Raw genomic sequence first — 21,513 nt, 5'->3', positions numbered from 1 at the left:
AATGTAGCTGATTACATTTAGAAAGTAACCTACCCAACCCTGTTCAATATACTATAATTGATTGATAAGTTGAAGGGTCATATAAAGTACTTATTAACAAATGCAGTTTATATTACACTGTTTCATTAAATTTCCAAGGACTAATTTCAGAACATAACAAAAGTTGTTGGTATGGGCATACACACCATATACAGACCGTATTGCATACACATGGGCTGGGTCGTTCCTGATACTTTTTTTTGCAAAAAAACATACAATGTATCATTGTTTCATATCTACCTTCATACGCCCTTCTTTGTCACTGAATGAATGGTTACTCTGAATCTCGGTTGGAGTGTTGCGTGATAGTTTCAGCATCCACGCAGGCGTAGTGATTACTGGTTACCTAGCTATGTATGTATTGCTAACCGACTGACTATTAGATTTGTATGGGAAAGCGCAGACACGGAGGTACACAAGGTGCTTATTGCGAATAAGTCAAATTCTTCGGCCTAAAATGAGCCATAAAATAGAAGGGATAAAAGGTAAAACGCCGAATGATTAAATACTGTGTTCCGTAACCTCCGTACATTTATATGTGGCATTGGTAGTAAGTAAGCGCTCCTCGGGTTGCGGTGGCCGCAAATTTCTCAGGCCGCAAATTTGTTTTTTTTTGTTGCTGGGGAGGAGACCGTTCGTTCACCTCGCTGCTGTTATGTGCTGCTTGGGCTTTGCTCGAGCAATTGCATAAGAACGTCCTAATGTTGAATCCATTATCCTGTCGGATCTAAAGGGTGGATTGAGGACACATCGCGGCTTTGAAGGTAAATTGAAAATATTGTTTGATTTAGCTAGCGAATGTCCGCTTGATTCGCCCAGTTGCTGTAACCTAGCGTAGATACTATCAGACAGGCTGTTGTTTTTAACCTCCTAGGTAGCTAACGTTAGCGTCTGTGTTGGCCAATGTGCTTTCTAACTTAGCTAGCAAAGCTATTTTGTAAAACATGTAACTTACGACACAGATTTAACATAACAGCCCACCCAGTTGTCAGCTCGCTAGTTAGCCACCTGTCCAAGGATGGGCGTCCAATGAAGCTACGCTAGGAAGCTAGCGTTAGTGGGTTAGTTAGCTGGCTACAGTAACCATTTAGCTAACTAAGAACATTTATTCAGTGACTAGCTAACATTAGCTAGTTAACGTATTGCATTCATGAAATCACTTGTCGTATGTTTGATGTAAAAAGGGCTTTATAAATACATTTGATAAGTACATGTGATTGAATTTGACTGTTTTATAGGATGGATATGGAATTGTGTGCTGGCGGGCACAGCACCCGAAGAAAGATGGATTCAGCTGGCGAAGGGACAGTGGAGGTTGTACCTCTGGAATTGTACGACTCTGCCAGAGCAAAAATAGACGCCAACCTACGGTGGCTGTTCGCCAAAGCCTATGGCATTGGTAAGTTATTACACACACACAACATAGGCATTGGAAAGTTCCAAAATAGTCGTCTGTCACACACAGCGCAAATGTCTTGGTGCATGTAACGTTATACTGAAGAAAAATATAAAGGCAAAAGATTTTACTGAGTTACAGTTCATATAAGGAAATCAGTCAATTGAATAAATGAATTAGGCCCTAATCTATGGATTTCACATGACTGGGAATACAGATATACATCTGTTGGTCCCAGATACCTGGGGAAAAAAACTAGGGGCGTGGATCAGAATCTGGTGTGACCATTAGTTGCCTCATGCAGCGCAGCACATCTGTCGCATAGGGTTGATCAGGCTGTCAGTTGTGGACTGTGGAATGTTGAACTACTCTTCAATGGTTGTGCTTGGATATTGGTGGGAACTGGAACACGCTGTCACGTAGATTCAGAGCATCCCAAACATGCTCAACGAGTGACATGTCTGGTGAGTATGCAGGCCATGGAAGAACTGGGACATTTTCAGCTTCCAGGAATTGTGTACAGATCGTTGCGACATGGGGTTGTGCATTATCATGCTGAAACATGAAGTGATGACGGAAGATGAATGGCACGACAATGGGCCTCAGGATCTCGTCCCGGTATCTATGTGCATTCAAATTGCCGGTTGGACCTACTGCCAAATTCTCTAAAACATCATTGAAGGCGGCTTATGGTAGAGGAATGAACATTCAATTCTCAGGCAAGAGCTCTGGTGGACATTCCTGCAGTCAGCATGCCAATTGCAAACTCCCTCAACTTGATACATCTCTGGCATTGTGTGACAACATTTATATAGCCCTTATTACATCAGCTGATATCTCAAAGTGCTGTACAGAAACCCAGCCTAAAACGCCAAACAGCAAGCAATGCAGGTGTAGAAGCACAGGTGCATCAGGTGCACCAGTGTAATGATCATGCTGTTTATCAGTTTCTTGATATGCCACACCGGTTAGGTGGTTCGATTGTCTTGGCAAGGAAAAATGCTCACCAACAGGGATGTAAACAAATTTGTGCACAACATTTGAGAGAAATAAGCTTTTTGTGTGAATGGAACATTTCTGGGCTCTTCTATTTGAGCTTTTTTAGTTAACCTTTAACTAGGCAAGTCGGTTAAGAACAAGTTCTTATTTACAATAACAGCCTACCCCTGCCAAACTCTTCCCTAACCCAGGTGATGCTCGGCTAATTGTGCGCCGCCCTATCGGACTCCCGATCACGGCAGGTTGTGATACAACCCGGGATCGAACCAGGGTCTGTAGTGACGCCTTAGACCGCTGCGCCACTCGGGAGCCCAAGAATCACACATGGGACCTACACTTTACATGTTGTTTTATATTTTTGTTCAGTATAATTTTCTTTTACTGTTCTCACTATAGGGTGTTTACCCTATATGAACCAAAATGTTATTGAGACGTGAGGTTTTTAATTACCAGAAAAACAACACTGCCCAAGCCAGTGTCCATTGAACCTGGAATTGAAAGTGAGGATCAGCTGTCTTTATTCCTCATCTGCAAGGCTGGCAGAGTTGGGCCCAAATGTTGTTGGGCAGGAAACGTGTCTGTGTGTTTGTCCACACCCCAGACTAACAGTTAGCAGTTAGAGCTAGTACTAATGAGCCACGCCTGGAACAGACCTAGATAGTGGGATCCATTCAGAATGGTTCCCACCGTCTAGATTTTCTGTTATTCATCAAAATGTGTGTGTGTGGTGTGCTAAACTGGCTGCCCCCCCCCACCCCTCCAGTATGACTTGGCAAATGATCTGCCTCCCCACTGACTCACCAGATTTTGCCATTCTGTTTTTGTGCAATGGCTTTTAGCAGCAGTGAGACGGGAGTCGCAGGAAGCTGATATATAAATCCACAGAATCTACTTTCAGACTGTCATCAGGTCATGGAAAATGCAGAACAAGACATTAACCTTTCTCACTCTCTTGTGAAGATAGCTTGGCTTGTTGTAATGACGCTATATTTAGGTAAAGAACATAATTGACAAAAAATAGGCTACCTGGATCTAGTGCGAACTCCAACCGAATCCTCTTTTGACCCCAAGGCCAACCCACCCATCCCTTCAGACACAACGTCTGGGCTCTGCCTGGCCAGAGAGGGGGGCACGGATATTGGGGTGGCACTCCAGGCATGGCTTACTGTTAGGGACCACTGTAGCAAGTGTTGACCTTTAGTATTACCCTTTTCTAGGTGCCCAAGTTCTCTGAGCTGTTGTGGGTAATCACTAGAGCAAGGTAACCACTAGAGCAAGCAATAGTTCATGGGTGGCAGGTACCCCAGTGGTTAAGAGCGTTGGGCCAGTAACCGAAAGGTTGCTCGTTTGAATCCCAGAGCGGACTAGTTGAAAAATCTGTCTATGCTCTTGAGCAGGTCACTAAACCCTAATTGCTCCTGTAAGTCGCAATGGTTAAGAGCGTCTGCTAAATGACACATGTACATTTGTCAAACTTCTTCATAGCAAAACAACCTAAATATTTTGACGCTTCTGGATTTCTAGTTGGTTGCATGATTTGGCCTTTGTTAGCCAAAACAGAGGCAGGATGCAGAGAGAACTTTGTCTGTGCATTCATGTGATATTAGTGACACACAAATTACTACAATTTCTATGGGCAAAAAAAGTTCGTTGACCTGGACATTTCTGACAAGTTATAAATAGCTCTCTAAGTTATGCAATGACTAACATGACAAGAGGAACTGATGGTGCACTACCCAATTTATAAATTGCACCTTGTGCATTCTACTATTACAACTTTCAATAGTAAGTTTAAAGTTCCTTAAAAAGAAAAACCTGCTTGCCCCACAGATTGGGAACAACTGTCTTAAAGGACCAAAGAGTTTGGTCTGCTTTGTGTTTTCATTTCTGCCATGGGCAAAATATTGTGATACTGGTATCGTCAGTCCTAAAAGGCATCGGCTTACTCTACCAACCAATCATCTCCCACAACACCTTCCCCTGCACGCTAGCATACTACAAGCACAAAGCTACGCCTCAAATGTGTGATTTGCTGAAATGAAATGACAAATACTTTACTCAGTAGTTCAGTTCCACTAAGGTCAACTGAATGAGTGATTATCCCAGGCTTAGGCTCTATAAAATAAAATAGTATTTGTCACATGCACTGAATACAACAGGTGTAGACCTTACCGTGAAATGCTTACTTACAAGCCCTTAACCAACAATGCAGTTTTAAGAAGATTCAAGAAAATATTTACTAAATAAGCTAAAGTTAAAAAATAATAAGTATCACAATAAAATAACAATAATGAGGCTATACAGAGGGGTACTGGTACTGAGTCAATGTGCGGGGGTACAGGTTAGTTGAGACTGTGCGTAATAGCTTGGGGAAGAGGTTACAATATTTCAATTACTCACTGTTCTGTAGCTCATCAGTTACCCTCACCTCCAGTATTTACATTTGTTTGTTTGGGAGCGTAATTGCATAGATACAGGTAGGAAATCCTTTAAAATAGCAATCAGGCCTAGCATTGTTATTGAAGGGCTGTGGTTACATGCAGAAGAGATGCTAAGATGTTGTGGAGGAGCCAGAGCTAGGTCTGTCTATCAATTGTAGAGAACCTGTCATGTGTGAGACGTGTGACCTAATTTCACCGAAAGAGCACATACTCTGGCCATGAATCTTTAATTGCTGAACAGTCATGTCAATGGAGTGTGTCGTCTGTGCCTGTTGTCATTGGAAGAACAGAATGACTCCATCCATTGTTTTCATATTATGGCTTCTTTGGATTGCCGTTCATATTACCACTTCTGTCTTCAAGAGTCTATTTATTTTTGTATTAACTTACTGTTCAGACCTTACAGTAAGTTAATCACCTCCCTTAGTAATAAATAAGCACCTGCATCTTTGCAGTCTATTGTAGTATATCATAGCCTACATTGTTCTTATTTAGGCCTAGGTTCAATTTCATGATCCTACCCTTTAGATTTCTGCATTCATTACTGTGATTTCATGATATCACTCAGACTCGACTGCACAAAGAAAACAAATTATCCTAGATTTAGTTTATAATGGTTATCTATATGGATGGTATGAATGCTGTTCTCCCATTTTAAGGATGTTTTCCTGCTTACTCTCCTAAAAGCTCCCTGTGTTCTAACAGCGAGCTGTGGACCCAGAGAGCTCAGAAACAGTAATTGGCTTTTGTCCTGATGACGAACTCTGCCTGGCACTCATCCTCCTCTCCACTCCTCTTCTCTCACTCTGAGGAGTCTCCCCACTGTCTGTCTGTCATCTGCTCTAAGGGCCCTGGCTAACAAAGCCATGCAGGCAAATCAAAGTTTGTCACGTGCGCCGAATGCAACAGGTGTAGACCTTACAGTTAAATGCGTACTTAAAGGCCCTAACCAACAGTGCAACTTTTAAGTAAAAAATAGGTATTAGGTAAAGAAATAAAAACAACAGTGAAAATAGCAGTAGCTTGGCTATATACAGGCACCAGTTAGTCGGGCTAATTGAGGCAAAATCTAGGTATAGTTAAAGTGACTATGCATATATGATAAACAGAGTAGCAGTAGTATAAAAGAGGGGGGGGGGGGGACACACAAGGCAAATTACATGTTCAGGAGTCTTATAACTTGGTGGTAAAAGCTGTTGAGAAGCCTTTCGGTCCTAGACTTGATGCTCCGGTACCGCTTGTCATGCGGTTGTAGAGAGAACAGTCTATGACTGGGGTGGCTGGGGTCTTTGAGAAATTTTTGGGTATTCCTCTGACACCGCCTGGTACAGAGGTCCTGGATGGCAGGCAGCTTAGCCCCACTGATGTACTGGGCCGGACGCGCTACCCTCTGTAGTGCTTTGGGGTCAGAGGCCTAACAGTTGCCGTACCAGGCAGTGATGCAACCAGTCAGGATGCTCTCCATGGTGCAGCTGTAGAACTTTTTGAAGATCTGGTGACCCATGCCAAATCTTTTCAGTCTCCTGAGGGGGAATAGGCTTTGTCGTTCCCTCTTCACGACTGTCTTGGTGTGTTTGGACCATTCTAGTTTGTTGATGTGGACACCAAGGAACTTGAAGCTCTCAACCTACTCCACTACAGCCCCGTCGATGAGAATAGGGGTTTGCTCGGCCCTCCTTTTCCTATAGTCCACAATCATCTCCTTTGCCTTGATCACGTTGAGGGATAGGTTGTTATTCTGGCACCACCTAGCCAGGTCTCTGACCTCCCTATAGACTGTCTCGTCGTTGATCAGGCCTACCACTGTTGTGTCGTCTGCAAACTTAATGATGGTGTTGGAGTCGTGCCTGGCCACGCAGTTGTGGGTGAACAGGGAGTACAGGAGGGGACTGAACACGCACCCCTTGAGGATCAGCGTGGCAGACGTTTTGCTACCTACTCTCACCACCTGGGAGTGGCCTGTCAGGAAGTCCAGGATCCAGTTGCAGAGGGAGATGTTTAGTCCCAGGATCCTTTGCTTAGTGATGAGCTTTGAGGGCACTATGGTATTGAACGCTGAGCTGTAGTCAATGAATAGCATTCTCATGTAGGTGTTCCTTTTGTCCAGGTGGGAAAGGGCAGTGTGGAGTGCAATAGAGATTGCATCATCTGTGGATCTTTTTGGCCGGTATGCAAATTGGAGTGGGTCTAGGGTTTCTGGGATAATGGTGGTAATGTGAGCCATTATCAGCCTTTCAAAGCACTTCATGGATGTGAGTGCTTCGGGTCTGTAGTCATTTAGGCAGGTTACCTTAGTCTTCTTGGGCAGAGGGACAATGGTGGTCTGCTTGAAACATGTTGGTGTTACAGACTCAATCAGGGACATGTTGAAAATGTCAGTGAAGACACCTGCCAGTTGGTCTGCATACGTCCTGGTAATCCTTCTGGCCCCGCGGCCTTGTGAATGTTGACCTGTTTAAAAGGTCTTACTCACGTCGGCTATGGAGGGCGTGTTCACAGTTGTCCGGAACAGCTGATGCTCTCATGCATGCCTCAGGGTTGCTTGCCTCGAAGCGAGCATAGAGGTGATTTAGCTTGTCTGGTAGGCTCGTGTCACTGGGCAGCTCGCAGCTGTGCATCCCTTTGTAGTCTGTAATAGTTTGCAGGTCCTGCCGCAAGACGAGCGTCGGAGTCGGTGTAGTACGATTCAATCGTAGTCCTGTATTGGTGCTTTGCCTGTTTGATGGTTCGTCGGAGGTCATAGCAGGACTTCTTATAAGCTTCCGGGTTAGAGTCCCACACCTTGAAAGCGGCAGCACTACCCTTTAGCTCAGTGCGAATGTTGACTGTAATCCATGGTTTCTGTTTGGAGTATGTACGTACAGTCACTGTGGGGATGACATCCTCGATGCACTTATTGACAAAGCCAGTAACTAATGTGGTGTACTCCTCAATGCCATCGGCAGAATCCCGAAAACATATTCCAGTCTGTGCTAGCAAAACAGTCCTGTAGTTTAGCATCGGCTTCATCTGACCACTTTGTTTTTGTAGACTGAGTCACTGGCACTTCCTGCTTAAATTTTTGCTTGTAAGCAGGAATCAGGAGGATAGAATTGTGGTCAGATTTACTAAATGGAGGGAGAGCTCTGTGTGTGGAGTACAGGTGATCTAGAATTAATTTCCCCCCTGGTTGTGCATTTAACATGCTAATGGAAATGAGGTATAACTGATTTAAGTTTCCCTGAATTAAAATCCCTGGCCACTAGGAGCGCAACCTCTGGCTGAGAGGTTTCCTGTTTGCTTATTTCCTTTTTCTACTGACTGAGTGCGGTCTTAGTGCCAGCATCTGCCTGTGGAGGTAAATAAACAGCCACGAAAATATAGATGAAAACTCTCTTGGCAAATAGTGTGGTCTACAGCTTATCATGAGATACTCTACTTCAGGCGAGTAAAATCTAGAGACTTCCTTAGATTTCATGGACCAGCTGTTGTTTACAAATATGCCCAGACACCCCCTCGTTTTACCGGAGTGTGCTGTTCTATCTAGCCAGTGCAGTGTATGTCCCGCAAGCTGAATATCCATGTCGTCTTTCAGCCACGATTCGGTAAAACATAAGATGTTAGATTTTGATATCCAATTGGTAGGATATTTGTGACCGTACCTCGTCTAATTTATTGTCCAATGATTGTACGTTGGCAAGTAATATTGCCGGTAAAGGCAGATTTCCCACTCGCCGTCTGTGGATCCTTACGAGGCACCCCACTCTGTGTCCGCTGTACTTGAGTCTCTTTCCCTTGCCAATGACTGTGATTTTGGCCTTGTCGGGTGTTCGCAGTACATCCTGTGCTTCCTGCTTTTTGAATAAAAAAATATTAGTCTAATCTGAGATGAGTGATCGCTGTCCTGATATCCAGAAGCTATTTTTTGCCGTAAGATACGGTGGCAGAAACATTATGTACAAAATAAGTTACAAATAACGTGAGAAAAAAACACAATTGTTTTGGCGCCTGTAAAACAGCTGCCATTTCTTTCCGGCGCCATTTAAAAAAAAAAAATTAGGCAGAGACTGAGCACAGTACAGTCACATGCACAACATCTCTCTGCTATCTTCAGTTGAAGTCGAAAGTTTACATTTAAATTCAGTTTTTCACAATTCCTGACATTTAATCCTAGTAAAAAGTCCCTGTCTTAGGTCAGTTAGGATCACCTCTTTATTTTAAGAACGTGAAATGTCAAAATAATAGTAGAGAATGATTTATTTCAGCTTTTATTTATTTCATCACATTCCCAGTGGGTCAGAAGTTTACATACACTCAATTAGTATTTGGTAGCATTTCCTTTAAATTGTTTAACTTGGGTCAAATGTTTCAGGTAGCCTTCCACAAGCTTCCCACAATTGTTTATTTATTTTACCTTTATTTAACTAGGCAAGTCAGTCAAGAACAAATTAAGAACAAAAGTTGGGCGAATTTTTTTAATTTTTTGGCCCATTCCTCCTGACAAAGCTGGTGTAACGGAGTCAGGTTTGTAGGCCTCCTTGCTCGCACACACTTTTTCTACACTGCTCAAAAAAATAAAGGGAACACTTAAACAACACAATGTAACTCCAAGTCAATCACACTTCTGTGAAATCAAACTGTCCACTTAGGAAGCAACACTGATTGACAATACATTTCACATGCTGTTGTGCAAATGGAATAGACAACAGGTGGAAATTATAGGCAATAAGCAAGATACCCCCAATAAAGGAGTGGTTCTGCAGGTGGAGACCGCAGACCACTTCTCAGTTCCTATGCTTCCTGGCTGATGTTTTGGTCACTTTTGAATGCTGGCGGTGCTTTCACTCTAGTGGTAGCATGAGACGGAGCCTACAACCCACACAAGTGGCTCAGGTAGTGCAGCTCATCCAGGATGGCACATCAATGCGAGCTGTGGCAAGAAGGTTTGCTGTGTCTGTCAGCGTAGTGTCCAGAGCATGGAGGCGCTACCAGGAGACAGGCCAGTACATCAGGAGACGTGGAGGAGGCTGTAGGAGGGCAACAACCCAGCAGCAGGACCGCTACCGCCGCCTTTGTGCAAGGAGGAGCAGGAGAAGCACTGCCAGAGCCCTGCAAAATGACCTCCAGCAGGCCACAAATGTGCATGTGTCTGCTCAAACGGTCAGAAACAGACTCCATGAGGGTGGTATGAGGGCCCGACGTTCACAGGTGGGGGTTGTGCTTACAGCCCAACACCGTACAGGACGTTTGGCATTTGCCAGAGAACAACAAGATTGGCAAATTCGCCACTGGCGCCCTGTGCTCTTCACAGATGAAAGCAGGTTCACACTGAGCACATGTGACAGACGTGACAGAGTCTGGAGACGCCGTGGAGAACGTTCTGCTGCCTGCAACATCCTCCAGCATGACCGGTTTGGCGGTGGGTCAGTCATGGTGTGGGGTGGCATTTCTTTGGGGGGGCTGCACAGCCCTCCATGTGCTCGCCAGAGGTAGCCTGACTGCTATTAGGTACCGAGATGAGATCCTCAGACCCCTTGTGAGACTATATGCTGGTGCGGTTGGCCCTGGGTTCCTCCTAATGCAAAACAATGCTAGACCTCATGTGGCTGGAGTGTGTCAGCAGTTCCTGCAAGAGGAAGGCATTGATGCTATGGACTGGCCCGCCCGTTCCCCAGACCTGAAACCAATTGAGCACATCTGGGACATCATGTCTCGCTCCATCCACCAACGCCACGTTGCACCACAGACTGTCCAGGAGTTGGCGGATGCTTTAGTCCAGGTCTGGGAGGAGATCCCTCAGGAGACCATCCGCCACCTCATCAGGAGCATGCCCAGGCGTTGTAGGGAGGTCATACAGGCACGTGGAGGCCACACACACTACTGAGCCTCATTTTGACTTGTTTTAAGGACATTACATCAAAGTTGGATCAGCCTGTAGTGTGGTTTTCCACTTTAATTTTGAGTGTGACTCCAAATCCAGACCTCCATGGGTTGATAAATTGGATTTCCGTTGATGACTTTTGTGTGATTTTTGTTGTCAGCACATTCAACTATGTAAAGAAAAAAGTATTTAATAAGATTATTTCTTTCATTCAGATCTAGGATGTGGTGTTTAAGTGTTCCCTTTATTTTTTTGAGCAGTATAGTTCTGCCCACACATTTTCTATAGGATTGTGGTCAGGGCCTTGTGATGGCCACTCCAATACCTTGACTTTGTTGTCCTTAAGCCATTTTGCCACAACTTTGGAAGTATGCTTGGGGTTATTGTCCATGTGGAAGACCCGTTTGCGACTAAGCTTTAACTTCCTGACTGATGTCTTGAGATGTTGCTTCAATATATCCACATAATTTTCCTCCCTCATGATGCCATCTATTTTGTGAAGTGCACCAGTCCCTCCTGCAGCAAAGCACCCCCACAACATGATGCTGCCACCCCGGTGCTTCACGGTTGGGATGGTGTTCTTTGGCTTGCAAGCCTCCCCCTTTTTCCTCCAAACATAAGGATGGTCATTATGGCCAAACAGTTCTATTTTTGTCTCATCAGACCAGAGGACATTTCTCCAAAAAGTACTATTTTTGTCCCCATGTGCAGTTGCAAACCGTAGTCTGGCTTTTTTTAATGGAGGTTTTGGAGCTGTGGCTTCTTCCTTGCTGAGCGGCTTTTCAGGTTCTGTCGTTATAGGACTCATTTTACCGTGGATCTAGATACTTTTGTAACTGTTTCCTCCAGCATCTTCACAAGGTCCTTTGCTGTTGTTCTGTTATTTATTTGCACTTTTCGCACCAAAGTACGTTCATCTCTAGGAGACAGAACGCGTGTCCTTGCTGAGCGTTATGACGGCAGCTTGGTCCCGTGGTGTTTATACTTGCGTACTATTGTTTGTACAGATGAACGTGGTCTTGGCTGATTTTTTTTTTTTTCTTCTGAGGTCTTCTTTTGATTTTCCCATGATGTCAAGCAAAGAGTCACTGAGTTTGAAATACATCCACAGGTACACCTCCAATTTACTCAAATGAGGTCAATTAGCCTATCAGAAGCTTCTAAAGCCATGAAATCATTTTCAGGAATTTTCCAAGCTGTTTAAAGGCACAGTCAACTTAGTGTATGTAAACTTCTGTCCCACTGGAATTGTGATACAGTGAATTGTAAGTTAAATAATCTGTCTGTAAACAATTGTTCGAAAAATGACTTATCTTGCACAAAGTAGATGTCCTAACCGACTTGCCAAAACTATAGTTTGTTAACAAGAAATTTGTGGAGTGGTTGAAAAACAAGTTTTAATCACTCCAACCTAAGTGTATGTAAACTTCTGACTTCAACTGTAAGTACATCATTGACTGGAGATTAACTAGGGGTAAAGCACTGTTAATGGAGAGAGTAGACTAAAACCTTGGTCTATGCTCAGGTGCAGCAGTAATCTTCTCCAAATGGGAGTAGCGTGTATTAGGCCTATTAGCTTTTTTTAGCCCTTTTTTGCAACAGCCATTGTAGAGTAGGGATGCACCGATATAACATTTTTGGCCGATACCGATATTTACAATTTTAGCGGCCTTTTAAGCATTCTAGTAGAGTTAAATAGTTGAAACATTCACACACACACACACCAGACCAAAAAGTTATTTGTTGGCATGTATGTATGTATGTCCCAATTAACAGTAAAACAAATCAAAACCTATTTCTTTCACTTACTTGCTGTTTCGTTGTTCTTTTGCTCAGTCTCAACCAGGATTTCATCATACATGTCAAGCAGGGAAGTTTCAGCTCTGTCGGTCCGTGGCGCCGCTTCCTCAGTGCGCACTGTCACTGTGTCCGTTTCCATCTTATCCAGCTGTGTCTGTAACATTTCACGTAAACCCTGTTTCTTGTTTGCATCGAATTAGCAGGCCTTGTACCTAGAATCGAGCATGGTAGCGACACAGTAAAGAGGCTCAGAGAGAATGCCACCGACTGGCTTGTTCTCCCATCCTCTAGTAGAGAACTTTTCCAAGTTAACCCAACGGTCTTTTTGCATTTTTGTTGAGCAGGCGTTTCAATGCCATGACAGAGGGTATCACGTCTGCTGCAGATGCAGTTGAGCTTATTTTCTCCAGTCAGTTGTTCAAATGGCGCTAGAAGTGTGTTCATGTTTCAAACATGTTCTCAAATGCCATTAAAATGGCAGCAGAGGTATGAGAACCAGCACATTCTTGAGCTTTCCTCTGTACAAAATCCTCGTCAACCCACTGTGCTGTCGGACTCCGCGTGCTCATGGGGCTGACATCGCTGGTCCAAATGTCAGTCGTGACGCTAATAGCAGTGACGCCCATAGCAAGTAGCTCATGGATGTGCGTTTCAACAATACTGTGTAACTCCGGTAGGGCTACATCATCTGAAAAATAGCGCCTACTTGGCAGTGTGTACTGGTGCTCGACCAGTTGGCGAAAGCCAACATCATCCACGACAGAGAATGGTTGATTGTCAAGGGCAATGAATTCCATTATCTTGGCGTAAGGGATTTCGCCTTTGCGTTTTCTCGCTAAAATCTTTTCAAATGACTGCTTGACTTGAACTTGTTTAGTTGTTGGAAGTGCGTGCTTAGTAATTTTCTGCTTTTGTTTTGTGTAGCGCTGTATTTTTCGTGGCGTCATTACGTCATCTACCTGCGTCTCAAGTATGCACATCAGCTTTGACATCAGTTTTGCACGTCAGTGTTAAACTAGACATCGGGCCGATGTTGGCATTTTTAGCTAATATCGTCCGATTCCGATATACTTACAAAAAAAAAAATCGGTATTTAAATTAAATTTATGTATTTTTTTATTTATTTTTATATATATATTTTTTTATATTGTGGATCCCTATTGTAGAGTGTATTGATCATGCTGCTGCACCGATGCTGGGCTGGCCCTATAAAAAATACTTCCCCACCAGGAGATGGGCTGCCTGCCCATCCCTGTCTAGTTGACAATTCAGCCTCTCCCACCAGAGATGCATCTTGGAAGGTGTGTGTGTGTGTGTGTGAGAGCGAGAGCGGGTGGCTGCGTCATGTGTGTTAGCATGCCTGTGTATCTGTTTCTCCCTGTGTAGTGTCTGTGCGCACGCATACTCGCGCCTGTGTGTTTGTATCCACCCCAGTGCCGACACAGACAGAACATGGCTGGCACAGCTCCTCACACCAGCGGCCAGCCATCCAGTCAGATTGCCACCCGTTGGGGCAAGCTGGTGTTCTGCTCTCCTGACTGGTCTGATGGTGATTGGGGGATGCACTACAGCTGGTCCTGGCAATGGAGCGAAAGGGTGTTTACAATGCAGAGCCCTCTCCCTGTCCCAGTAGTTGGCTATCCCAGCCTCTCTGTGCAGAGGGGGTAGGAGAGGGGAAGCTGCTGTCACACAGTATCAGTGTCTCCAGGGGGAAGTCAAACATGAAGACCCATCCGGGTCCCAGCCAGACCAGACCCCTTTTGTTTTCACTCAATGCATTATATAAAGTGCAACACTCACACACATCTCTCTCGGAATGACAGACTGTTATACAATAACAGGATTATTATTGAATCTGTTTTAATGCCCAGACAGATACTCCCCTACAGGAATCACACGTTGTTATACAATCCCAGGTGTATTATCCATACATCCCTACTTCTCATAACAATATTGTTATGGGCATTGAGCGCCTACTCACACTGTGTATTGCAGTAAAATCCAAATCAGATCAGACTATCTTACCTGCTGTGTTGTTGACTGGTTCAAGGAGACCTCTGCTTGCCTCAACCTGTATGTCTTCCTGTTAGTGTGGTCGGATGGGAGAATGCTGACGATCCGATCCCTTCGGATCGGATTTAGGCTCTGCCTCTATGCCGTCAGTCAGTCAGTCAGTCAGTCAGTCAGTCATGACTGGAGCTGGGAGTGTGTCATAACACGCAGATGTAGGAGTTTAGATATGGAGATGGAGTTCTGTTAGCTCAGCCTCACAGCCACAACTGCGAGCGAGCTGTCTGAATAATGGAGTTCATCAGGGTTATTTTTGCCCTGAAGAACATAACACCTTCCTGAGAGTGTGTGCATGGGCTTGTCACATGCACACACATGCTTGTCGCTTTCTGTTTTATGCCTCCGCTTTACTGTATTAAGATCATAAAGTCATGGATTGTATGCACGTTTCCTATTAGATGACCAGAGTATGACATCAACAGACATCAATTATCATGATCCGATTCCTATCCTTCAACACTCGAGTCATTTAGCCTAATATGGTGGGCTTTCAAGTCATTGCAAATGCAAAACAGACTAGGATAACTCCTAGATCTGTGTTTATTTTCCTCCTCTGTGGTGGAAACTGGAAAAGCTTTGTTGCAGACTAGAACAACCAGAGAATCCAACTCTGCTCTCATTAGTGTTACTGTAGCCCATCTGTTTCTGAGTGGAAATATAGGTCCCACGCCGTGACTATATTTACACAGAGTAAACTGAGCCCTCTTGCAGAACAAATACACTACATGGCCAAAGGTATGTGGACAATTAATCTGAATGGTGTTAGATGGGGATGAGGTCAGGGCTCTGTGCAGGCCAGTCAAGTTCTTCCACACCAATCTCGACAAACCATTTTTGTATGGACCTTGCTTTGTGCCCGGGGGCATTGTCATGAGGAAACGGGAAAGGGCCTCTCCCAAACTGTTGCCACAAAGTTGGAAGCACAGAATCACCTAGAATGTAATTGTGTACTGTAGCATTAAGATTTCCTTTAACTGGAACCTAGCCCGAACCATGAAAAACAGCCCCAGGCCATTATTCCTCTTCCACTAAACTTTACAGTTGGCACTATGCATTCGGGCAGGTAGCGTTCTCCTGGCATCCGCCAAACCCAGATTCGTCCTCCAGATGGGGAAGCGTGATTCATCACTCCAGAGAACGCGTTTCCACTGCTCCAGAGTCCAATTGCAGCGAGCTTTACACCACTCCAGCTGATGCTTGGCAATGCGCGTGGTGATCCTAGGCTTATATGCAACTGCTCGGCCATGGAAACCCATTTCATGAAGCTCCCGATGAACAGTTCCTGTGCTGACGTTGCTTCCAGAGGCAGCTTGGAACACGGTAGTGAGTGTTGCAACTGAGGAGAGAATATTTTTTTTACGCGCTTCAGCACTCGGCGGTTCTGTTCTGTGAGCTTGTGGCCTTCCACTTTGTGGCTGAGCTGTTGTTGCTCCTAGACGTTTCCGCTTCACAATAACAGCACTTACAGTTTTACCGTTGCAGCTCTAGCAGGGCAGGAATTTGACGAACTGACTTGTTGGAAAGGTGGCAGCCTATGACGGTGCCACGTTGAAAGTCACTGAGCTCCTCAGTAAGGCCATTCTACTGCCAATGTTTGTCTAAGGAGATTGCATGGCTGTGTGCTTGATTTAAAAAAAAAAATAAAAATGTATACACCTGTCAGCAATCGGTGCGGCTGAAATAACCAAATCCACTAATTAAGGGGTGTCCATATACTTTTGGCCATGTGGTATATTTGTACACAGCGAGCAGTTGCTGTTGTCACATTCCCTTTCATTGTTGAAAGGTTTGATATTCCCTAAGAAGCTTAATACTACAGAGACGCTTCTGGAGTTTTCAAAGTAAAAAGTTCAGTTTCACATTTGGCTATCCATGAAACATGAGGCTCATGTGTATATAGCCCTATGCATCTTAGTCATCACAGCAGTGTTTCCCCTAGATTATTCCTGAAATAGGCAAAGGGCTGCACGCACCAAAATATTCCATTGAAACCAATAGCAACCAAATATTTTCATGCAGGTTGCTATACAAATAGATTCAGGAATTTGAGCCTAACCAGTCTGTTACAACATAACTAACCACGTCTCTTCCCCTCCAGACCACATCCCAGAGGACCTGCGGGACCCATTCTACACAGACCAGTATGAGCAAGAGCACATCAAGCCCCCCGTCCTCCACCTACTGCTGTCCTGTGAGCTCTACTGCCGTGTGTGTGCCCTCATCCTAAAGACGGACCAGGCCGCCTCGCTGCAGTCACACCTGTCAGTTATACAGGCCCTGAGCCGTAAAGGGATCTATGTCATGGAGAGTGATGACACACCTGTCACAGAGGCCGACCTCGCCTGTGTGCCCATCAAAATGGTGAGTGGTAGAGAATGGGTAGTGTGTGTGTGTGTAGGAAGGATGAAATAGGCCTACTGTTCAGAAGGTAATGGCAGCATCTCAATAGTCTTAAAGGTCGACTTTGGGCATGAAAAACAGTCCAACTCTGCCTCTTTTGGATTTTTCAAACAGAAATGGGGGGGGGGGTTCCTTTGGTGGTTCATCGACGTGTCGTTCTAGTCATGCGCACCGCGACTGACGTAGTGCACAATAACTCTTCCAGTATGTGTTGATGTCATTTCTCAGGATTTATTTTTGGACGGGGTCTGTTGTGATCGGTAAGATATTGCACTTCTGAAGCCAAAAATCTTATGCATCCATTTCTTTTTTTTATATATATAATTACATTTCATGCTATAATGGTGCGTTTGTCAGTTATACAGTTTAAAGCTGTTATTTTTGCATTTTTGCCCAAGGTCGAGCTTTAAGTGGTTCAAGTATTTCTCATTGTCTCCTCTTCTTAATCTGCACTGAAAACATTGGAGAGAGAAAAGCAATATGGTGGATGCCTCACATGAGTACAGATTAAGGAAAAGAAGCGATTGAGATGCACCCAATGGCCTCTTCATCACAGACCAGGAGCGTCCTATTTGGGGCGTTGGGACTGATTTGGTAGGCGATCTATGGTGTTTGTGGGAGTCTTTGCCAGAAGCTGCTCATGATTTGTGGTCGAGAGAAGTTTTTAAAATGAATTAGCCCCTGTGCAAAAAAACGGATATAAATCAAGTCAGAAAAGCACACGCTGCCTTTCTGCTGGTGCAGTGTTGCCTTTTTAACTGGCCAAGGATGAGCGAAGTCAAGAACCAGTGTAGGTACACTGCCCTTTTATATAGACGTCAAGCTGGCCAAGGCAATGTGAGGGAGAGGGAAAGGAGTTTGGAAATGTTACAGGTGCCAGTATTGCCAGTATCAGTATCCCTTCCTGCTGTAGGCCTTCTTATCTCTTCTGATTTATCCAATGAAAGTAGCCATTGTTCTCTTCTCTCTATCAAACTATGGCATCTCTCTACAGCCCTAAGCCTCTAACACTGGAATACCTCATCTACTAGATCTGAGCAAACAGCTTTTAACCTCTAGTCTTGCCTTTGACCTCGCGTCTTTGTTGTTGATGATACTTTCTCATAACATTCCGGCTTACAGTAATTGACATGTTGTTCATTTGTTTGACCTATTAAATTACTTCCAGACCATTTGGCTGCTTCCTTATCTTTGGCTACCTTGGTGATTCAAATTTGTCTCCGATTCATGTCCATATAAAGTCATTTCCTATTCCTTGTACATTCACAACAAAGCTCTTGGCCCATTCTGGTTCTTTAGGTCATTGTGAAGTGAACACTGATTCAGTTGATCTCGTTGATAATCATTTTGGATGGAGAAAGGCTAGCAGGCCTCTCCATGGTGAGAGGAGAGTGCGGTGTTGAGTTAGGCCTAATATGAGCTAAATGACCCAGTGGGGTTCCTTCTGTCCTGCACAACCTTTTCCACTCTCCTGTAGTGTACCCTTGTTCCTAACATGGCCATTTTCCATGTTGACTAGTCAATATGGAAAGTCTGGTGCAGCAGTTGCATAATGATTGATTGAACATTTTAGCGCTCTATTCTGTCTCCACTAGCTCATGTAGCCTAGTTCTCATGAAGCACAAAGCTTCTCCTTTATGACTTTAAAATCTGTGACTGGTATTTTTTTTATTTTTTATTGGGCTTGTACTTTGCTGCGGTCTCAATTTTTAATTCCTGAGATGGCACAGGAAGGTGAATGTTTTGACACGAGTCACCCTGCTGATGTCTATCAGGTCAGGAAACTACTGACCCATAGCAACATCTCCAACTAGCTTTGTGGAATGAACGCCACTTCCTCCATGCATGTAATGTTGAATTGAATACATTACACCAGTATTTCCTTTCATAAGAGATCCAATAATATGTCTCACTGAAAGCACTTAGAGTACCAACACCGGTGTTCGGCAGCATTAAAACGTTCTACCCTGCCGTTGCCACGGAGACACGTTGTAGCCGAGGCAGCTTCGTACTGGTGCGTGATTAGTCAAGTGTGTGTGTGTTTAAGTCTAGGTTGGTAATCCAACCAAGGTGCTATGTAAGCAACCAGACACACATGCTTAGGAAAAGTCTGAAATCCTCCTGACCAGAGAGAACAGCTTGTCTTTGATAGACTAGGCAGGTCTGTGTAAGGGTTGAGAACCCCCCCTGGTTGCTGAGTTGGCAAGGCGGTGTTTCCATGGCAACACCAGTGTTCTTCCGCCACTCCTCATGTGCAGCCCCTGGGCTCTCGTGTGTGTGTGTGTGTGTGGAGGCTGAAGAAATTTGGCTTGGCCCCACAGACCCTCACTTCTACAGATTTACCATTTGAGAGCGTCACGACTGACATTTGGACCAGCGATGTCAGCCCCATGAGCGTGCGGAGTCTGACAGCACAGTGGGTCGACGAGGATTTCGTGCTGAGGAAAGCTGTATTGCATGCTCAAAGAAAATATCGGATATTGGTATCGGCCAAAAATGTCATATCGCTGCATCCCTAGCGATAACATCTGCAAATGTGTAAGCGACAATTCAAATTAGATTAGATAGAGAGCGATACCTGCTCAGTGCTCTGCTTCCTGTTTGACTCCTGCTGCCTAGCAGCTGGGGCTAATAAAACAGCAGTGCACTGCTTCCTGGGTCTACTCCGACAGGTTGGAGGAAATGCATTGTCTTTGTGAGGGGGAGAGAGACGGGAGACTTGAAAGTCAGCTTGGGGCAATATAACAGTAGTAGTCCATCCATACTCTCCTGGGTTCCTTTCTTTCAGACAGGTCTGGGGAAGGGGATTGTTGGTTTTGTGTGTGTCTGGTGTATTCATTGTCTTCTAACACTAGCACATGACAGTTAGGCTATGCTGTTTATGCTAGTATTATCATTTGACTCAATATTTTTTTGTTTAGATACAGCGTCCTGAGGATGAATCCAACAACATTGTAGTTACTCCAAAATAATAAACTAATTGACAGGGAAAAGAAGGAAGCCTGTACAGAAATATTCCAAAACATACATCCTTTTTGCAACAAGGCACTAAAGTAGTACTGCACTTTTTGTTCTGAATACACAGTGTTATGTTTGGGGCAAATACAAAACATTACCGAGTACCACGCTCCATATTTTTAAATAAAATCAAATTTTATTTATAGAGCACACTTCAGACATGGAATGCAACGCAATGAAAATAAAAACAAATGTACTACACAACAAACAAAATAATACAAAACTGAATGACAAAAAAAAGCTAAAACGTGTGTTTTAAAATCTCTTTTTAAATATGTAAACAGTTTCGGCCCCCCCCAGGTTCTCTGGCTGGGGCAGAATCTGATTCTTCAGAAGGGGTTTTGCCATAGCAATGTTTACTGCATTGAGGAAAGTGCCTGTGAACAGGGAGTAGTTAACACTAGCTTGCAATTCTTCAGAAATGCAATTAACTGTTTTGAAGAAGGTGGTGAGGACCGGGTCGAGAAGGCAGGTAGAAGGCTTAAGTTGTGATATCACTTTCCTGAGAATGTCTGTGTCAGCCACAGAAAATCAATCCATAGTGCCTTTGCGTGGTATGCTAGGGCACATATAATCAAAGTTCTCATCTGGTCTTGATTGACTGATTCCCAGCCTAATGTTTATCTTCTCTGAAATAGGTTTGCGGGGCTAGGATTTATTAGGCCGACAATGGTCGATAAGAGTGCACTCAAATGATTCTGATTAACAGGGATCAAGTTTGAAAAATGAGCCCGTCTGGCATTTCGAATTGGCTTGTTATACAGTACCAGTCAAAGGTTTGGACAAACGTACTCATTCAAGGGTTTTTCTTTATAATTACTATTTTCTACATTGTAAAATAATAGTGAAGACATCAAAACTATGAAATAACACATATGGAATCATGTAGTAACCAAAAAATGTTAAACAAATTAAAATATATTTGAGATTCTTCAAAGTTGCCACCCTTTGCCTTTATGACAGCTTTGCACACTCTTGGCATTCTCTCAACCAGCTTCACCTGGAATGCTTTTCCAACAGTCTTGAAGGAGTTCCCACATATGCTGAGCACTTGTTGGCTGCTTTTCCTTCACTCTGCGGTCCCAACTCATCCCGAACCATCTCAATTGGGTTGAAGTCGGGTGATTGTGGATGACAAGTCATCTGATGCACTTTCCCTCTTGGTAAAATAGCCCTTGCACAGCCTGGATGTGTGTTGGGTCATTGTCCTGTTGAAAAATAAATGATGGGAACCACACATGCGGAGATCATCCGTTCACCTACTCGGCGTCTCAAAAAGACACGTTTGGAACCAAAAATCTCAAATTTGGGCTCATCAGACCGAAGGAGAGATTGCCACCGGTCTAATATCCATTGATAGTGTTTCTTGGATCTCTTCTTATTGGTGTCCTTTAGTAGTGGTTTCTTTGCAGCAATTCGACCATCAAGGCCTGATTCAGAGTCTCCTCTGAACAGTTGATGTGTCTGTTACTTGAACTCTGAAGCAGTTA

General features: G+C 44.1%; 1 protein-coding gene across 3 annotated transcripts in view; it reads left to right on the top strand.

Moving 5' to 3' along the window:
• Positions 1-249: 249 nt before the first annotated feature.
• The window catches only part of camsap1b (calmodulin regulated spectrin-associated protein 1b), a 49,051-nt gene continuing 27,787 nt past the window's right edge, over positions 250-21,513 (top strand). The window contains exons 1-3 of one of the 3 annotated variants that reach the window (XM_014171184.3): positions 250-803; positions 1,278-1,438; positions 16,704-16,966. In XM_014171184.3, the coding sequence (XP_014026659.2) occupies positions 1,279-1,438; positions 16,704-16,966 (423 nt within the window). In that variant the 5' untranslated portion in view covers positions 250-803; position 1,278. The remainder of the gene's footprint in view (positions 804-1,277; positions 1,439-16,703; positions 16,967-21,513) is intronic. The other 2 variants (XM_014171182.3, XM_014171183.3) reach the window with 2 other exon arrangements.

The sequence above is a fragment of the Salmo salar genome, chromosome 24 (assembly GCF_965601325.2).
Source record: "Salmo salar chromosome 24, fSalSal1, whole genome shotgun sequence".
Taxonomy (NCBI): domain Eukaryota; kingdom Metazoa; phylum Chordata; class Actinopteri; order Salmoniformes; family Salmonidae; genus Salmo; species Salmo salar.
This window is presented reverse-complemented; position numbering and strand designations above follow the sequence as displayed.